We start from the raw sequence: 18,018 nt of genomic DNA, 5'->3' as shown, positions 1-18,018 counted from the left end.
TTCAGAGCCACCCGTCCAACTGAGGAGACTGGGCTAAGCAGGTGTTGGAGGCTCCCTGTCAAGCTTGTACTCACTTCCCTTAACATTTACCAGGACTTGGTCGCCTCTCCCCTCCCCACCCCCCAGCACCCAGGGCACTCCTAAAGGGGCCAGCTGGTGGCCTTGTGTTGGGCAAGCACCAACAGCTTTAGAAACTTCGAAAGTCTTGACTGGGCCAGGAGTGGTGGCGCACACGTTTAATCCCAGCACTAGGGAGGCGGAGGTAGGGGGATTGCTGAGAGTTCGAGGCCACCCTGAGAATACAGAGTGAATTCCAGGTCAGCCTGGGCTAGAGTGAGACCCTACCTCAAAAATACACACACACACACACACACAAAGAGAGAGAGAAAAGAAAGAGAAAGAAAAAGAAAAGAAAGAGAAAGTCTTGACAGGGAGGACTCTTCTCCCTGGAGCAGCTAGTGACTAAACTGACCCCTCCAATACCTTTCCTCGTTAGCTCCATGCAGAGGGCTAATTTTATCCGTGGAGAGGCGGTAAAAGGAACGTGCAGCATTTGTGCCACTGTCGTCGCCCTCAGGCAGGGTTAAAGCCCTCCGGGAGGCCCCGCCCCTCGTAGCCCCGCCCCCGCGACGCGGCCCCGCCCCCGGCATCCCTAACCCCGCCCTGCGCGCAGTGCGCAGGCGCGACCCGCGCTCACCCGGCCTCCCGGGCAGCTCTTGGCGCCAGAGACGCCGCAGCATCCTCGGCGGCCGCGTCTCCTCGTCGCTGTCCGCGTCCACCTCCCGGTCGTCTTCGTGAGCCCGCGCGATGGCGAAGCCGCTGACGGACAGCGAGAGGCGGAAGCAGATCAGCGTGCGCGGCCTGGCCGGGCTGGCCGACGTGGCCGAGGTGCGGAAGAGCTTCAACCGGCACCTGCACTTCACGCTGGTCAAGGACCGCAACGTGGCCACGCCCCGCGACTACTTCTTCGCCTTGGCGCACACGGTGCGCGACCACCTGGTGGGTCGCTGGATCCGCACGCAGCAGCACTACTACGAGCGCGACCCCAAGGTGAGGCGGCTCGTCCTCGCCCTCGCCCTGGAGGGGACACTCCGCGGGGCCGGGCGGGACGCGGGTTCGGGGCTGCTAGCCGCGCTGCCCCGCCCCGCTCCGCTCCCCGAGGAGAGCCTCCCGGGCCCGATCCCTGTGGCTCCACGGTCACGGGTGAAGTGACAGCAGGGCCACGCATCCTCCTCAGGGCTCTAACGGGCCTGGCTCATGCAAGTGTAGGTCTGGTGCCAGGGTCGCCCCGGTGCCTGCAGCCCCCCCCCCCGCCGAAACCCGCAGCCGCCTCTCGCTTAAGGATGACGTTGAGTGGCTCCTGCCTCCCTCCGCATCACCCCTGGGAGTCGCAGGACCTGTCAGCGAAGAGTGTCCCAGAGGGTCTGCTGGGCTGGCAGCTCACAGGACACCCACCCCCCAGCCCGTGTCCTGGCGGGATTTTTCCGGCCTGTTTCCAGCTGTGCGCTTCCGGGATGGCTGCAGAGTTGGGGCTTCCTCTTGCGCCGTCCTCCCTCCCCCCACACTTATGTTTTTCTGCAGCAGCCAGTAGAACAGAGGACTGGAACCAGGCCTAGTGGTTTTATGAGTTGCAAGGGGTGAGATCAGTATGCTGCGGGGGATTGTGGGCTTCCCCCTCCCCCACCTCGAAGCTGATCATTGGATGCTTGCTTAAAACAGGAGGGGCCCCGAAGCTCAGAGGTGGAACTTTCATAATAGTCTTCCAGGTTCCCACACCTTTTGGGGGGAGAGATTGTGCTTGAGAAGTCATTACTTTTCTATTTTGTAAAAAGTTGCAGGGCAGAAACAAAATACATTTGAGAGCGTTGCTGATAGCCCTAATTATTATTAGTCATGGTAAAATGTGTCTTTTTCTGTCCCTAAAGAAGCATGCGTGCATATTTTTATTTTGCACAATTTTGTGGATTTTTAGTTTCATTCATAAACACTGTAGCTTCTTGCCCCGTGAACAGCTTTCCAAGCTAGTAATACATACTTGCACTTTTCAGTTTCAGGGGTGTGCAATAGTTTTTGGACTGCCCCCCGTTGCCAGTTTGTTTGCTTATTTATTTAATTGCTCTTGGCATGGTGAGTTCCGTCTTTTCTATGCTAAGATTGCGTGTAAACTATCAAGGAAAAGACACTTATGTTTGTGAGGACGTTTAGCAAAGATTTCGTCTGCAGTTGCCTTTTGGAGTTTTATAGGGTATTTTTGTTAATTGCTAAGAGTAAGCTTAATTGCTTTTCTAAATTCATTCTAAGGCTTTCTTTTTCTGAAGTAAAAGAGACAGGCTTGTTAGAATGCCTGTTGAGTCTCCTCATATTTAGTATGCAAGACAACTCCCAAAGAAGGAGCCCCAAGTGGCTAAAACAGGTTATGACAACAAGGGCTCTGGATGGCTGCCAGGGAAACTGGCCAAGAGACAGTGATTCCCCAGAATGCCTTGTTAATAGAAAAGCTCTTATACCCAGATTCATTGGTATCCTCCACAGTGGATGACAAGGATATGTCTATGTCTGCACATTCAAGGTCATTTCCCAGGAGTCAGAGGACCCTGTATGGCTTCTGTAGTGATGTGTCTAGAAGTACTTACTCCCTGGGCTAGAGAGATGCCTCAGTGGCTCTTGGTTGTAAAGCCTGATGGTCTGGGTTCATTTCCCCAGTACCCACCGAAAGCCAGACATTCAAGAAGTAGTGCATGTATTGGGAGTTTGTTTGCAGTGGCAGGAGGTGTTGGTGTGCCAATACTTTCTCTCAAATAAATGCATAAAGATATTAAAAAAATAAATTAAGCTGGGCATGGTGGCACACACCTTTCATTCCAGCACTTGGGAGGCAGAGGTAGGAGGGTCGCTGTGAGTTTGAGGCCACCCTGAGACTACATAATGAATTCCAGGTCAGCCTGGACAACAGTGAGACCCTACCTCAAAAAAAATTTTAAAAAGATGTAATCCTTCGGGCTGAACACATTTCCTGACCCACAGGAAGGTCCATTTGGATTGTCTACTGCCTGGGCTATGGGTGGAAACCTCTCTTGTAAAGAAACTGCCCAGCCAGGCATGTGTCACTTGTCTGGGACCCCAGTCCTCAAGGATGTGGCTGAGTCTCTACCAGCGAGATTCTGTCTTCACAAACATACTAAAGAACTGCCCAGCCTGCAAATGGAAGGCGGCTGTGTCTGCCAGTGCTATGTAGGAAAGCCATTTAAAAATGGAGAGATGCTTAGAGGTTAAGGCACTTGCCGGCAAAACCAAAGGAGCTATGTTCAATTCTCCAGTACCCCTGTGAAGCCAGATACACAGGTGGTGCATGTGTCTGGAGTTGGAGTGGCTAGAGGCCCTGGCACGCCCATTCTCTCTCTCAAATAAATAAATACTTTTTACTTGAGGAGTGCAGAGTTGAGCAGCATGGGGATGTGCACCTGTCCATTCAGCTACCCCAGAGTGTGAAGGCAGCCTGAGGAGCGCGGCAGGCCTTCTCTTACCCAAGAGACAGATGACTCGTAGCACAGTGGGAAAGCCTATGCTTGAGTGTTTGAGGCCTTGGGTGTCATCCTTAGCACTGAAATAAAGCAGGCAAAACCATGAAAGCAGAATACATCAGATCCATGCCCTGGCAACACCAGGATACGAACCTGCACAGTTCAGATTGTGGTAGCATGACATCTTTGATGAAAACAGTGCTTTGCAAGGTTGTGTGTGTGTTTGGAGTTTATTTGCAGCGGCAACCAGAAGGTCCTGGCACACCCATTCTCTCTCTGTGTCAAATAAAATAAATAATATAATTTTTTTTAAATAGTGCTTTTGATTTATTATTTTTACCTTTTAAAAATGTATTCAAAAAGCTGGTCATGGTGGCACACTCCTTTAATCCCAGCACTTGGGAGGCAGAGGTAGGAGGATCGCCATGAGTTCAAGGTTACCCTGTGACTATATATTGAATTCCAGGGTCAGCCTGGGCTACAGTGAGACCCTACCCCCCAAAACAAAACATTATTCAAGTCAATATTATTACTGGAGGGAAAGTTCAAAAGCCTACATGAGCTAGTAGAGAAATGTTAACTATAATTTCACCACGTAGTAATGCCACTGAAAGTGCTATATTTGGTGGTCTACTTTCTCTACTTGTACAAAGGTGTTTTTGTTACATAAAACAGTATTGTGCTGGGGCTGGAGAGATGGCTTAGCGGTTAAGTGCTTGCCTGTGAAGCCTAAGGACCCCAGTTTGAGGCTGGATTCCCTAGGACCCATGTAAGCCAAATGCACAAAGGGGCACATGTGTCTGGGGTTCGTTTGCAGTGGCTGGAGGCCCTGGTACACCTATTCTCTCTCTCTCTTTCTCTCTCTCTCTCTCTGCCTCTTTCTCTCTGTCACTCTCAAATAAATAAATTTATTTAAAAAAAAACAGTATTGTGCTGAGTCTGTTGCTTCATAACCTTTCTTTTGGTAGATCATGCCCATTTATGAGGGTCATGGGTGCTGCGTTATCACATTTTCGGTGTGCAGGTGCTCTGCTTTCCCTGTGGGTCTTTGTAAAGCCCATCAGGTGGGATAGAGACAGCTGTGCTTCTAGGTTCCTTGTACTGTGGCTTGGTCCCATAGCATATGGCCTGATGGTAGTGGTAAATTGAGGAAAAACAGCTCTACCATGGGTCCAGAATGTCATCTTAAGTCAGTCAGTCTGCCTTCCTTCCATCTGTCCTTCCTTCCGTCCTTCAGTGAGAATGGGCATGCCAGGGCCTCTAACCAATGCAAATTAACTCCAGATGCATGAGCCACCATGTGCATCTGGCTTACGTGGGTCCTGGGGAATCAAACCCAGGTCCTTTGATTTGTCTTGCTGCTGAGCTAAACAAGGAGCTAAGGGGGCGGGGGCGGTAATCTAGAATCCTGGTGGCTCTGAGAGCCCCACTTCTGGAGTTTTGTTTAAAACAAGTTAGTGATGGGAACAGCTGTTGAAATCATCTTGACATTCTCAGTCTCCTGACACCTTTCCACTTGCATGTGTGAAGGTGACCTTGTACTCAGGAAAGCTTCCTGTGACCACAGATAACTCAGTCCTTTTCTCTGGCCTGTAGCTGATGGTGGGCAGCTGCTTACTGTTGTTTGCTAATTACTCTGATGCCAGCCAGCTGGAGGATGGGGTTAACCTCTCATCCCACCAGATGAAAACCAGTGAGCATGCACCACAGTTTTCCTTAGAGGATCATCTGCTTGTATAGGCTGTGATGGCTAATTTTATGTGTTACCTTGGCAAGAACACAATGCTACTTATTAACATTATCCTGATGTTTATGTGAAGGTGTTTTTTGGGGGGGGGGGAGCAATGAGGTTAACATTTACATCAGTGAATTTGTTTTTTGCTTTTTTGCTTTGAAACAAACTCTCTTTATGTAACTCAGTTTGGCTTTGAACTTGTGATCCTCTTGTCTCAGCCTCCTGAGTGCTGGGGTTACAGATGTGTACCTCTGTGGCCAGTTTTGTTTCAATTTAAAAATTTTTAGTTGATACATAAAACTGTACGGGACTCAGGAGTGTGGGCGGTGGGTCAAGATTTTGCCGCAACTTGAGTTCTGACACCAGCAGGACTTGGAACTGGGAGCAGTTACCAGGCCGAGGCACACGGTTTATCAGTCACATGGTTTATTTAGCACTTCACACCTGACGACTATGCTAATGACACTCTAACAACCACCCCTGGAGCTCTCCCCTGCACTTTCTGCCTCTAGCTAGTCCACTTGGCCTGGTCCAAGAGTTCACAGTTGGACAGGGAGCTCAGAACAGTCCCAGCAGAGTGCCAGAATCTGGTTCCTGAACTACGGACTGTGGCAAGGGGATGAGCAACCAGGGAGCAGGCGGCACCTCTGTCATAGGTGGTTGGAGGCAGAGCGACTGGCAGGAAGTCCAGGATCCAAGTTCTATGGCATCATCCAGTGGGTGTCACTGAGGTACTGGCTCCCAGTTTTGGAAGCTTCAAGGGGCTTCTTCTGTCCCCAGTTTGGATGGCTTGTTTATTCATGATAAGGAACCAGTGGTGTGACCAATGGTAGCTGTGGATAACAGTGTGTCTGTGGATGTTTCTGTTTTCCTCACTTTAGCTGCTGGCTGGTCTCATTCATAGTACAGCCGTGTTTTTGTGTTTACGTCTTGGCACATTACATTTTGTGGCCAGGCGTTGTTTACCTACATCACTCATTGTGCAACCTAGTCCCTATTCGGCAGGTCGTTCCTGTCAAATTTAGATCCCCAGCACTCACATACAAGCCAGGGGTGGTGGTACATGCGTGTGTTCTAAGTACCAGGGAGGCAGAGACAGGAAGATCCAGTCTAGTTAGTAGGTGAGTTCCAGATTCTGTGAGAGACCCTGTCTCAAAAAATAAAGTGGGGCTGGAGATACGGCTTAGCGGGTAAGGCTTTTGCCTGCGAAGCCAAAGGACCTAGGTTTGGTTCCCCAGCACCTACTTAAGCCAGATGCACAAGGTGGCGCATGCATCTCGAGTTCGTTTATGATGGCTGAAGGCCCTGACGCACCTATTTCGCCCTCTCTCTCCCTCTTTCTATCTCTCTTTCAAATAAATAATTTCTTAAATATTAAAATCAGTAACTTAAAAAAAATAAAGTGCAGAGCAATTCAGAAAGACACTCAACATTGACATGTAGCTTCCACATGTATGTCCACACCGACCCACATACACATGGGCACCTACAAACATACAAATGAACACTCTCACAAATGCCTCACACTAACATAGAAAAACCCCACTCTGTATGTATTTCCACAAATAGGTTTTATCTCAGACTTTTATCATTTGTAGTGAAAACTTTCTATAGCCTTTTTTCAGCTTTCAGAAACACACAGTGTATTTATTAAACCACTCGACTATGCAGTGTCCCAGAGCTCACTCCTGTCGGATTGTAATGACCAACCTCTTCCCTCCTCCCCTCCCCACTGTTCCTCTGCTCTCTAAACTTTTAAGAGATGAGCTTTTTTTTAGATGCTTCATCTGCATGAGGTCATGTGGTGTCTGTTTTTCTGTGTCTGTCTTATTCCATGTACTGTATCCTCCAGTTCCATCATATGCTTGCGAATAACAGGGGGAGGAGGGGAAGAGGAGGAGGAAGAGGAGATGAACCAGGCATGGTAGTACATGCCTGTAATCTCCATTTGGAAAGTAGAAGCAGGAGGATTTTGAGTTTGATGCCAGCCTGGGTCCTGTCTCAGAAACATCAACAAATGCAAATGAAAGCAGCACTGTTTAAAAGAAGTCCATCATAGGGCTTGAGAGATGGCTCAGTGGTTAAGGTGCTTGCCTGCAAAGCCAAAGGACCTAGGTTTGATTCCCCAGTACCTATATGAAGCCAGATGCACAAGGTGGCACATGCGTCTGGAGTTTGTTTACAATGGCTAGAGATCCTGGTGTGCCCATTCTGTGTCTCCCCCCCCCCCAGTAAATATATAATATTTTTAAAAAGAGCTCCATTAGTTACTGATTAGGTTCTGGCCCATCAGTCAGTGAATACTTTGTCATTATCTAACATTTTATAGTCCTTAGCCAAACAAAAGGCAGAAGTCAGATTATGAAAATGTGATATCATGGACTACAGATTTGTCTCCTGCAGTTAGGTGACTTGTAAGACCCTCGTGAGTTCTGAAGTTCTGTAGTCGTATTGTGTTTTACATTTCAGTCTGCACTAAGCCAAGAGATGTGCACGCTAGTTCTTGATACTCATCCTAGGGTGGAAAGCAGATCCGCAGGGCATGTTGAGGACAAGCTTGCCACTTCCTCACAGTGGTCAAGGGCGCTGGCACCTTGTTCCAGTACAAACACATGTGTGCAACTTCACAGGAGGTGAGCTTCAGAGCTGTGGCAGCAGGGAAGATGCCACTTTGCCCAGCATTTCTCTCCTCACTGGGCCCAGATTCATACTGGGCAGGGTCTGGGCCACGCTCAGCTTGTAGGAAAGGGAGCAGGAGGGTGACGACTCAGCTCCTGGAGGTGGACTCCTGGAGAGGCACTGCCAGAGATGTCCCAGGACCTGGGACACTGTGTTCACTGATCAACATTTGTGTTTCCACGGATGGCAGGCAGGGGCAGTCTGCCATGAAAGCCATTCTGTGCCCACTTAGCGGAGTGTGATCATGTGATCCTGGGACAGGAGAACAAGTCTCAGATCAGCTGCCTGGGACCTTCGTTGTCTTGGTAAAAGCAGTCACCCAAGTTTTGTGCCCAGAATGTTGGAATGTTCTTTTCCTTTCTACCAGGCCATTCAACCACTTCTGCTAAACCAAGATTTTTAAATTAGACATTTTTTCAGGAGAGGGAGGAGGAATTGAGGGTCTTAAAAGGTCCAGTTCTGGGCTGGGGAAATGGCTTAGCAGTTAAGGCATTTGCCTGTGAAGCCGAAGGACCCCAGTTCTATCCCCCAGGACCCACATAAGCCAGATGCACAAGGGGGTGCACGTGTCTGGAGTTCATTTGCAGTGGCTGGAGGCCCTGGCGTGCCCATTCTCTCTTTCTTACTATCTCTTTCTCTCTCTCTCGAGCAAATAAATAAATAAAATAATTTTTTTCTAAAAAGGCCCAGTTTTCAGTCTTGGCTGTGTAAAGAGCAGCATAAGGCCAGGTATGGTGGCTCATGTTTACATCCCAGGCCTAGTGGCTGAAGCAGGAGGATCGTAGGCTCAAGGTTAGCCTAGAAAATATAGCTAAACCCTATCTCAAAAAGTAAATAAATAAATAATAAAAATAAAACAAAACAATAACATGAAAGCAAAGCTTCTGCACCTATTGGTATTAAACACTACTTCTGTAGAGTCCTTTAACTTCTAAGGTGTCTTTGGAAGGTTAATATGTGTATAAGATATTATTGATCACATTTCTACCCATGTGTACCATTGAGCTTCATTTATGTGTTTCTGTGATTTACCTGATGGCACAGGCTTTGCACATAATAATAACCCCAATTTAAAAAAAGGAGACCTGAAGCTGGGCATGATGGTGTGTGCCTTTAATCCCAGCACTCCAGAGGCAGAGATAGGATCGCCATGAGTTCGAGGCCACCCTGAGACTACATAGTGAGTTCCAGGTCAGCCTGGGCTAGAGCGAGACCCTACCTCGAAAAATAAAATGGGGGGGGGGACCTGGGGCCTTGTGTAGCTCAGTGGTAGAGATCTTGCTTAGCATGAGCAGGGCTCTGGGGTTTCATCCCTAGCATCAAAAGCCAACTCTAGAACAGAGGTGTTGGCCACGTGACACTACAGTCATTTTACAGGAATGGGCGCAACAAGAGAAAGATCAACAGCCCAGGTCAGGATTAAAGGATGGGATCCTGCTGTCATTCTCTGGCTGACAAAGGCAAGGTTCTTTGGCTCATGTTGCTTATCAAGGAAGCCCCGTGCCCCATTGTCCAGGAGGAGTGGGCAGGGTTGAGAGGCGGGTCAGTACCTAGGATAGCCTTGAAGCACTGAATGGCCCCTGAGCTGCTGCTTGGACAAGGCCTGTGTCCGCACATGCTGCTTTGCAGAACTGCCACCTGCTAATTTCTAAAACTCTCCTGTCAAGATGAGGGGAACCAAGAACCCCCGAGTCCCAGCCTGGCCTCAGAGGGCAAGCCCCTTGCACTAAGCACCCAGCTGGGCCAGGGCAGCCCAAGCTGAATTGGACCATTCAGCTCTGCATTTCTGTGGCTGGTTTCTCCAGCAGCCTCTTTTTCAGTTGGATGGTTTCACTCTGAATCATCTCAAGGAAGTTGGGGAAAATAGAATCAATGCAGATGAGGAAATATGAATGTTTTCAAATGAAAGCAAGTTGCAGAGACTCTGAAACAACAGTAGAGCATGTTGGAGCCCTACAGACCAGGACTTGGGTTCAGCAGTGCCTGTGGCCTTCTGGCCAGTAGCTGCTCCACTTATGCAGTCTGCACAGGTGGTGGCCTGGTGAGGGAGCAGAAAACTGGACATCTGTGCTCAACGTGAGGGTTAGTTAATACAAGAATCACAGGTTACAAGCCTAGGTTCAACACATGTGCCTCAGTGTCCAGCCCTTACAAATAGTCACATTCTTAGAGGACTAGCAAGTTGCCCACATTTTCTTTTTCACAGTGCAAGATAGGCAGAAAATTTGGCAGAAAGGATAAACTATAACAACTTAAAAATATGCACTTTGGACTGGAGAGATGGCATAGCAGTTAAGGCGCTTGCCTACAAAGCCTGAGTTTTGACTCCCCAGTACCCGTGTAAACCACATGCACAAAGTGGCACATGTGTCTGGACTTGGTTTGCAGTGGCTAGAGACCCTGGTGTGCCCATTATCTCTCTCAAATAAAGAAAAATTAAATGTAGTTTTAGATAAAGGCAAAATAAAATATTGCAAAAGGATATTTTGACAGGTCAACATTTTCCAGCACCTCTTGGGGAGAAGTGCACAGCAGATAAGGGGGGTAAATGGGCCTGTGTGTGTAGCACACCCTTACTTGTGGTTTTGCGCCACAGTCTCTTGTTACCTGTGGTCAGCTGCAGTCTGAAGACACTAATGGAGAATTTGAGAAGTAAACCCCATGCACCCCCTTTAACTGGCATGCTGGTCGGAGCGCTGTGGTGGGCTCTTGCACCCATACACTGTTTCGCCTCGGTCGTGAGTCATCTCTTTATCCAGGACGTCTACGCTATGTACGCTGCCCTTGCTGTTGTCATGATATCGCAATGTCATGGTGGTCAAGTTATCTATTTTACTGACTGGCCCCAAAGCACAAGAGTAATGATGCTGGCAGTTTTCACGTCACTCAAAACCTGAGTCGTACTTCCCTTACATGAAAAAGGTTGAATTTCTTGATTAATTTAAAAACCAGGGCTGGGGATATGGCTTAGTTTTTAAAAGGTGCTTGCTTTCAAAGCATGCTGGACCAGGTTTGATTCCAGTACCCACAGAAAGCCAGATACACAAAGAGGCACATATGTCTGAAGTTCATTTTGCAGTGGTAAGAGGCCCTAATGTGCCCATACTCAGTCTTTTCTCTCTCTGTCTTTCTCTAAAATAAATAAATTTTGGGCTGGAGAGATGGCTTAGCGGTTAAGCACTTGCCTGGGAAGCCTAAGGACCCCGGTTTGAGGCTCACCTCCCCAGGACCCATGTTAGCCAGATGCATAAGGGGGCACATGCATCTGGAGTTCGTCTGCAGTGGCTGGAGGCCCTGGCGTGCCCATTCTCTCTCCCTCCCTCTCTCTCTCTCTCTCTCTCTCTCTCTCTCTCTCTCCCTGCCTCTTTCTCTGTCACTCTCAAATGAATAAATAAAAATAATAAACAAAAAAATTTAAAATAAATAAATTTTAAAAATAATTCACAGGTTACTAAGATATATAAAAATATTTTTTGGGAGAGGCCGTATTCATATGCCTTCATTACAGTATGTTGTTTTTTAAATTTTTATTTATTTGTTTATTTGCTAGGAGGGAGACAGAGAGAAAGAGAGAGAATGGCCATGCCAGCTGGGTGTGGTCACACATGCCTTTGATCCCAGCACTCAGGAGGCAGAGGTAGGCAGATCGCTGTGAGTTCAAGGTCAGCCTGAGAGTACATAGTAAATTCTAGGCCAGCCTGGGCTAGAGCAAAACCCTACCTTACAAAGCCAAAACTAACAAAAACACAAAACAAACAAACAAAAAAACCTGAAGAGAATGGGCATGCCAGGACCTCCAGTTGCTGCAAATGAACTCCAGATGTATGCACCACTTTGTGCATCTGACTTTACATAGGTAGTGGGGAATCAAACTCAGCGGTTAGTAGGCTTTACAGGCAAGTGCCTTAACCACTTAACTATCTCTCCAGCCCCAACGTGTGTTCCTCAAATAGCATTAAATAGCTATTAATCTTTTTATTAAGCCTGTTGCAGTCAGATTCTCATTGTTGGCAGAAAGTACCCAACCAATAGCACTTTATGGGAGGAAAGGGTTTATTTTAGCTTATAGACTCGAGAAAGCAGGGGAAATGTGGCATGAAACACCAGATGTGGTGGCACATGTCTTTAATCCCAGCACTTGGGAGTCAGAAGTAGGATATCTGTGAGTTCAAGGTCACCCTGAGACTCCGGAGTGAATTACAGGTCAACCAGGGCTAGAGTGTGACCCTACCTCAAAAAACAGAAACAGGGCCAGAGAGATGGCTTAGCGGTTAAGCGCTTGCCTATGAAGCCTAAGGACCCCAGTTCGAGGCTTGATTCCCCAGGACCCACGTTAGCCAGATGCACAAGGGGGCGCATGCGTCTGGAGTTCGTTTGCAGTGGCTGGAGGCCCTGGCATGCTCATTCTCTATCTATCTGCCTCTTTCTCTCTCTGTCTGTCACTCTCAAATAAATAAATAAAAAGGAACAAAAAATTAAAAAAAAAAACAGAAACATAACAAAAAGCCATGAGCCGAGGCTAGACGTCACTTCATTGCTAACATCAGGTAGACAACAGCAGCAGGAGAGTGTGCCACTTACTGGCAAGGGGAGCTGGCTGTAACACCCGTAAGTAACTCCTACTGCCTGTAGGAGGCTCTAATTCCCAAATTGCCACCAGCTGGGGACCTAGCGTTTGGAACACATAAGTTTATGAGGGACACCTGACTCAAACCACCACAGTACCTGTCTTGTAAATTAAACTTTATTGTAGTTTCTTTTTTTTTTTTTTAAATTTTTATTTATTTATTTGAGAGCGACAGACACAGAGGGAAAGACAGATAGAGGGAGAGAGAGAGAATGGGCGTGCCAGGGCTTTCAGCCTCTGCAAACGAACTCCAGACGCATGCGCCCCCTTGTGCATCTGGCTAACGTGGGACCTGGGGAACCGAGCCTCAAACCGGGGTCCTTAGGCTTCACAGGCAAGCGCTTAACCGCTAAGCCATCTCTCCAGCCCTGTAGTTTCTTTTATGTAAGGAAATGGCATGAGTGTTGGTTGACAATCCCTTGCCTGAAATGTTTGGGACCAGAAATTTTTCTGATTTTAGAGTTTGGAATATTTGCATAGACTTTACCATTTATCCATCTCTCACCTAGAAATTGTCAGGTAAGTGTTAGTCAACCTTTATAAATTAGGTACTTAATTTTGTTTTGGGCATCAACTGGGAGCCTTAGAAGAGATCCCCCTTGGATAAGTCTTGGATACTGTACATAGGAAAAAGGAAGTTGTTGTATGTGAACCTTTTTGGAGAGAGAGAGTGAGAGAGAGAGTGTGTGTGTGTGTGTGTGTGTGTGCGTGTGATAGGTATGCACGTGTATGTTCATGTGTAGTATGTGGATATGCCTTGGTAAGCATGTGGAGGTCAGGACAACTTTCAGGTGTCCGTCCTTGTCTTCCACCTCATTTGAAGCAGGGTCTCTTGTTCATCACTGCATTTGCCAGGGTATCTGGTCCTCCTGTCTCCACCTCCCATCTTGCCATAAGTGTTTTAGGAATACAGAACCAGGCAGGTTCTGGCTTTGACCTGACCCAGACTCAGGTTAGGCTTGCATCCATTGAGCCATCTTCCCAACCCCAAGTGTGAACCTTAACAATCTATTTTCCTAGGCAGCTGGGTTCAATTTTTAAAAATTTATTTACTTATTAGGGAGGGAGGAGAGAATGGGCGCTCCAGGGTCTCCAGCCACTGCACATGAACTCCAGGTGCATGTGGCACCTTGTGTATCTGGTTTACTTGGGCACTGGGGAACTGAACCTGGGTCCTTAGGGTTTGCAGGCAAGCGCCTTAACTGTTTTTGCTCTTCCTTGCATTCAGTTATAACTTTCCTTTGAGTGTGTTTTGTTTGTTTGGGGCCATGAGATGTTTTAGTGCATGTATACGTTGATAAACATATAAAGAGGTTAACCATTTCTATATCCTGAAACCATAGTTTTTTTTGTTTGTTTTATTCTCATTTTGGTCTCACTCATTAGCTCAGGCTAGTCTTAAACTTTTGATCCTCCTGCTTTGGCCTCCTGAGCAGATAGTTTGACAGGTGTGTACAACTAAGTCTGGACAGGCCCTACTTTTAATTTTATTTCTTTTTAAACACAATATCATGAATGACAACTTTTTAGATTTTTATTTATTTGAGAGAGAGAGAACAATGCAGACAGAGAGGGAGAGAATGGGCACGCCAAGGCCTCCAGCTGTTGCAAATGAACTTCAGATGCATGTGCCACCTCATGCATCTGGCTTCTGTGGGTCCTGGGCAAATGAATCTGGGTCCTTTGGCTTCACAGGCAAGCACCTTAACCACTAAGGCATCTCTCCCGCCCCTTACTTTTTGTTTTTATTTGTCTGCGTGTATGTGTGCACATGTGTGCCAGAACCTCTTGCTTCTGCAAATGAATGCCAGGTGATTGTGCCAAGGGCCCTGCTTTTGATGGCGTATGTAAGAGTGAGAACCAGCAGCTGACAGTTACAGCTGAAATACTGAGCACAGAGCAGAAGGAAATGAGGCCGGAACACACACCATGCCCAGTGACATTGAATACTTTGAAATATTTTCCACTTTGTAGGGTGTTTTATCCCACACAACTTTCCTGAGGACACATAGCTGGTGAGAGGCCAGCCTTGCTCATTGGAGGTGGGGGGGTCCACCAGCAGTGGCAGTCTTGTTCCCAAGTTCCAGGCTGAGCTCCCTCCCCAGTCAGGGAAGGTCAGCTGCATGCATTGTGGACTTGAGAGGCTGGGAGGAGATCTGTGGGTATCAGGAGGTCCTGAGCAGGCAGTGCTGGAAGTGAGGTGTCAGTGTTGGGTTCACGTGAGACAGTCCTGTTTTCATGGCCACATCTCCCTGTGATTTTTGTGGGAAAAATCAAAAAGCTAAGAGTCTTTCCTTTGCTTCCTCAGCGCATTTATTATCTTTCCCTGGAATTCTACATGGGCCGCACTCTGCAGAACACCATGGTGAACCTGGGCCTTCAGACGGCGTGCGATGAAGCTATTTATCAGGTACGTGTGCTGTCTCCTGTCGAGTGAGCACTGATGTTAGGGCTCATGTCCTCTGGGAACAGCCCCTGTCCCCTGCTGGAGGAGCCTGGGACAGCGAGCAACACACCTCTTCCTCAAGTTTGAAAGGGAAGATAATGTATGAAGTGGGAGGGCTGGGTCTCATGGTGTTGCTAAAGTTTGGAAATTTCTAGAAACCATTGCACTCCCCACTCCTATCCCAGGGGTGTATTTCTCATATGGAAAGTTCACCTCTGGTTTTCCTCTCCCACCCCTAAAACATCTCCCTGAGTTCATGGTCCCTTGTAGGGATGGGATGGAAGTACCCACTTTGCATCAGAAGAAGTGCATCCTTCCTAAGGGCTCCTTGTTACGGGTCATTTTCAGCCTCTGCTGCCTTCTTCCTGCCCTGGCATCCTGGTCTCCAGTGAGAAAGTTCTAGGGTGAGACCCTGTAGGTTCCTCCATGTTGAAGTGGGTTTTGGAAAGTCTTCAGGAAGGATTCCACCCCTCCCAGCAGCCCACCTTGCGTTGTTCTCATTTGATTTGAGTGGCAGGAGCTTAGAGGGTTTGGTTGGGGCATACAAGTCCAGCATGAGTGTGGGGTGACTTAGCCTTGCTGGGGACCCCTATCTTTCTCCAGGGCTGTGTTAGTCACCATCTCATTACTGTAACAAAATATCTGAGAAAAATCAAAGGGGAAAAGGTCCATTTGGGCTCAGGCTTTCGTTGGGACGGAAGTAGGCAGCGGGGCACGGTGGCCGGAGCAGGTAGCCGAGGAGGACACTCTCTTCATAGAGCCAGGAGGTAAAGAGAGCTGGGGACAAGCACCCTTCAAGAGCAGTCCTTCCAGTGCCCACTCCTTCTAGCTAGACCTCACTGCTAATAGTCTGCAGCTACGAATTCATCAGCGCGTTACTCCATCGGGGAGGTCACAGCCCTCGTGATGTAGCCACCTAGGAACACTGCTTCTTCATTGGGTGACCAAGCCTTTGTTCGACACATGCGTCTTTGGGAGATATTTCAGATCCAAACCACAATGAGTACTTGTGCCCTCAACCCTCCCAAATATTTATGAAACGGCAGACAGCATCATTATTTCAGTGGGTTTTTTAAATATTTTTTGTTCATTTTTTATTTATTTATTTGAGAGCGACAGACACAGAGAGAAAGACAGATAGAGGGAGAGAGAGAGAATGGGCGCGCCAGGGCTTCCAGCCTCTGCAAACGAACTCCAGACGCGTGCGCCCCCTTGTGCATCTGGCTAACGTGGGACCTGGGGAACCGAGCCTCGAACCGGGGTCCTTAGGCTTCACAGGCAAGTGCTTAACTGCTAAGCCATCTCTCCAGCCCTCAGTGGGTATTTTCACGAGACAGGTACTCTGACTGAAGCAGTCTTCCCATGATGTCTAAAATACTGGCAGTAATTTCTCATAACATCAGTTTTTGAGCAGTGAAGAGATTCCTCTGATTGTCTTAGAACATTTTAGACAGTATGTTCCAAAACTAATTTGCATTTGGTTGATACGTCTCTTAAGTTTCCTTTAATTTATAGGTATTCTTTTTTTTTTCTGTCTTAGTTTGTTGGAATGAAGTTTATCCTATACAGTTTCTGTAGTCTGACTGTGTCCTCATCTTGGCTTTAACCTACTTATGTTTTTTAAAAACAATTTTATTTATTTGCTTGCTTGTTTTTTGTTTTGTTCTTTTTTTTAAATTTTTTTGGTTTATTTTTATTTATTTATTTGAGAGCTACAGACAGAGAGAGAAAGAGGCACAGAGAGAGAGAATGAATGGGCGCGCCAGGGCTTCCAACCACTGCAGACGAACTCCAGATGCATGTGCCCACTTGTGCATCTGGCTAACGTGGGTCCTGGGGAATTGGGCCTTGAACCAGGGTCCTTAGGCTTCACAGGCAAGCGCTTAACCACTAAACCATCTCTCCAGCCCTGTTTTGTTCTTTTTGTTTGTTTTTGGTTTTTTGAGGTAGGGTTTCATTCTTGCCCAGGCTGACCTGAAATTCACTACGTAGTCTCAGGGTGGCCTTGAACTCTCGGCGATCCTCCTACCTCTGCCTCCCTAGTGCTAGGATTAAAGGCGTGCACCACCACACCTGGCTTTGCCTTTATTTATTTATTTTATTTATTTATTTTTTTGAGGTAGGGTCTCACTCTAGCCCAAGCTGGCCTTGAACTCACAATCTTCCTGCCTCTGTCTCCTGAGTGTTGTAATTAAAGGTGTGCACCACCTCACCTGGCTTAAAAAAATTATTATCATCTTTTTTTTGGGGGGGGGTTGAGGTAGGGTCACTCTAGTCCAGGCTGACCTGGAATTAACTACATAGTTTTAGGGTGGTCTCGAATCCTCAGTAATTCGCCCACCTCTGCCTCCTAAGTGCTAGGATTACAGGCATGCACCACCACACCTGGGTATTATCTTTTTATTTGTGTGTGTGTACATATGTTCATGCCTCTTACTTCCATCTCATCAGCATCAGTGCCATTACAGAAGCCTGCCATGGCTTTCAAAATTCTTCTTAGTCTCAAGGTGGCCTTGAACTTGTGGCGATCCTCCTGCCTGTGCTTCTTGAGTGCTGAGATTAAAGGTGTGTGCCACCACGCCAGGCTCCATATTTCTTTTATGTGGGGTCTAGGAATTTAACTCAGGTACTCCAGCTTGAGCCATCTCCCCAGTCCATCCTACTTAAGTTTTAAATTTAAAATTAATTTAATTAATTTATTTGCATGTATGTGTGTGTGTCTGTGTGCGTGCACACACACGCACTGCAAGCAAGTACCCATCTGGTGGCTGGGGAATTGAATTCTGGCCAGCAGACTTTGCAAGCAAGTGCCTTTAACTGATGAGATATCTCCCCCTACCCATCTATGTTTTAATATTCCAAAGATGGCTACTCATTCATGTCTCCATACTATACTGTAGGTTCTGGCCAGGTAGTTAGGCAAGAAAGTGAAATAAAAAGCATCCAGATTAAAAGGGAGTAAAACAGTCTCTTTGCAGGTGACATGAAGTAGAAAGTCATAAGAAATCCA

General features: G+C 47.4%; 1 protein-coding gene across 1 annotated transcript in view; it reads left to right on the top strand.

The window, feature by feature from the left end:
- The first annotated feature begins 750 nt into the window (after window positions 1-750).
- The window catches only part of Pygb (glycogen phosphorylase B), a 54,781-nt gene continuing 37,513 nt past the window's right edge, over window positions 751-18,018 (top strand). Inside the window, exons 1-2 of the mRNA XM_004668035.3 lie at window positions 751-1,050; window positions 14,871-14,972. Of these exons, the coding sequence (XP_004668092.1) occupies window positions 808-1,050; window positions 14,871-14,972 (345 nt within the window). The 5' untranslated portion in view covers window positions 751-807. The remainder of the gene's footprint in view (window positions 1,051-14,870; window positions 14,973-18,018) is intronic.

The sequence above is a fragment of the Jaculus jaculus genome, chromosome 8 (assembly GCF_020740685.1).
Source record: "Jaculus jaculus isolate mJacJac1 chromosome 8, mJacJac1.mat.Y.cur, whole genome shotgun sequence".
Classification (NCBI taxonomy): Eukaryota; Metazoa; Chordata; class Mammalia; order Rodentia; family Dipodidae; genus Jaculus; species Jaculus jaculus.
The sequence above is the reverse complement of the archived record's forward strand: the minus strand, read 5'-3'. Positions and strand labels throughout refer to the sequence as shown.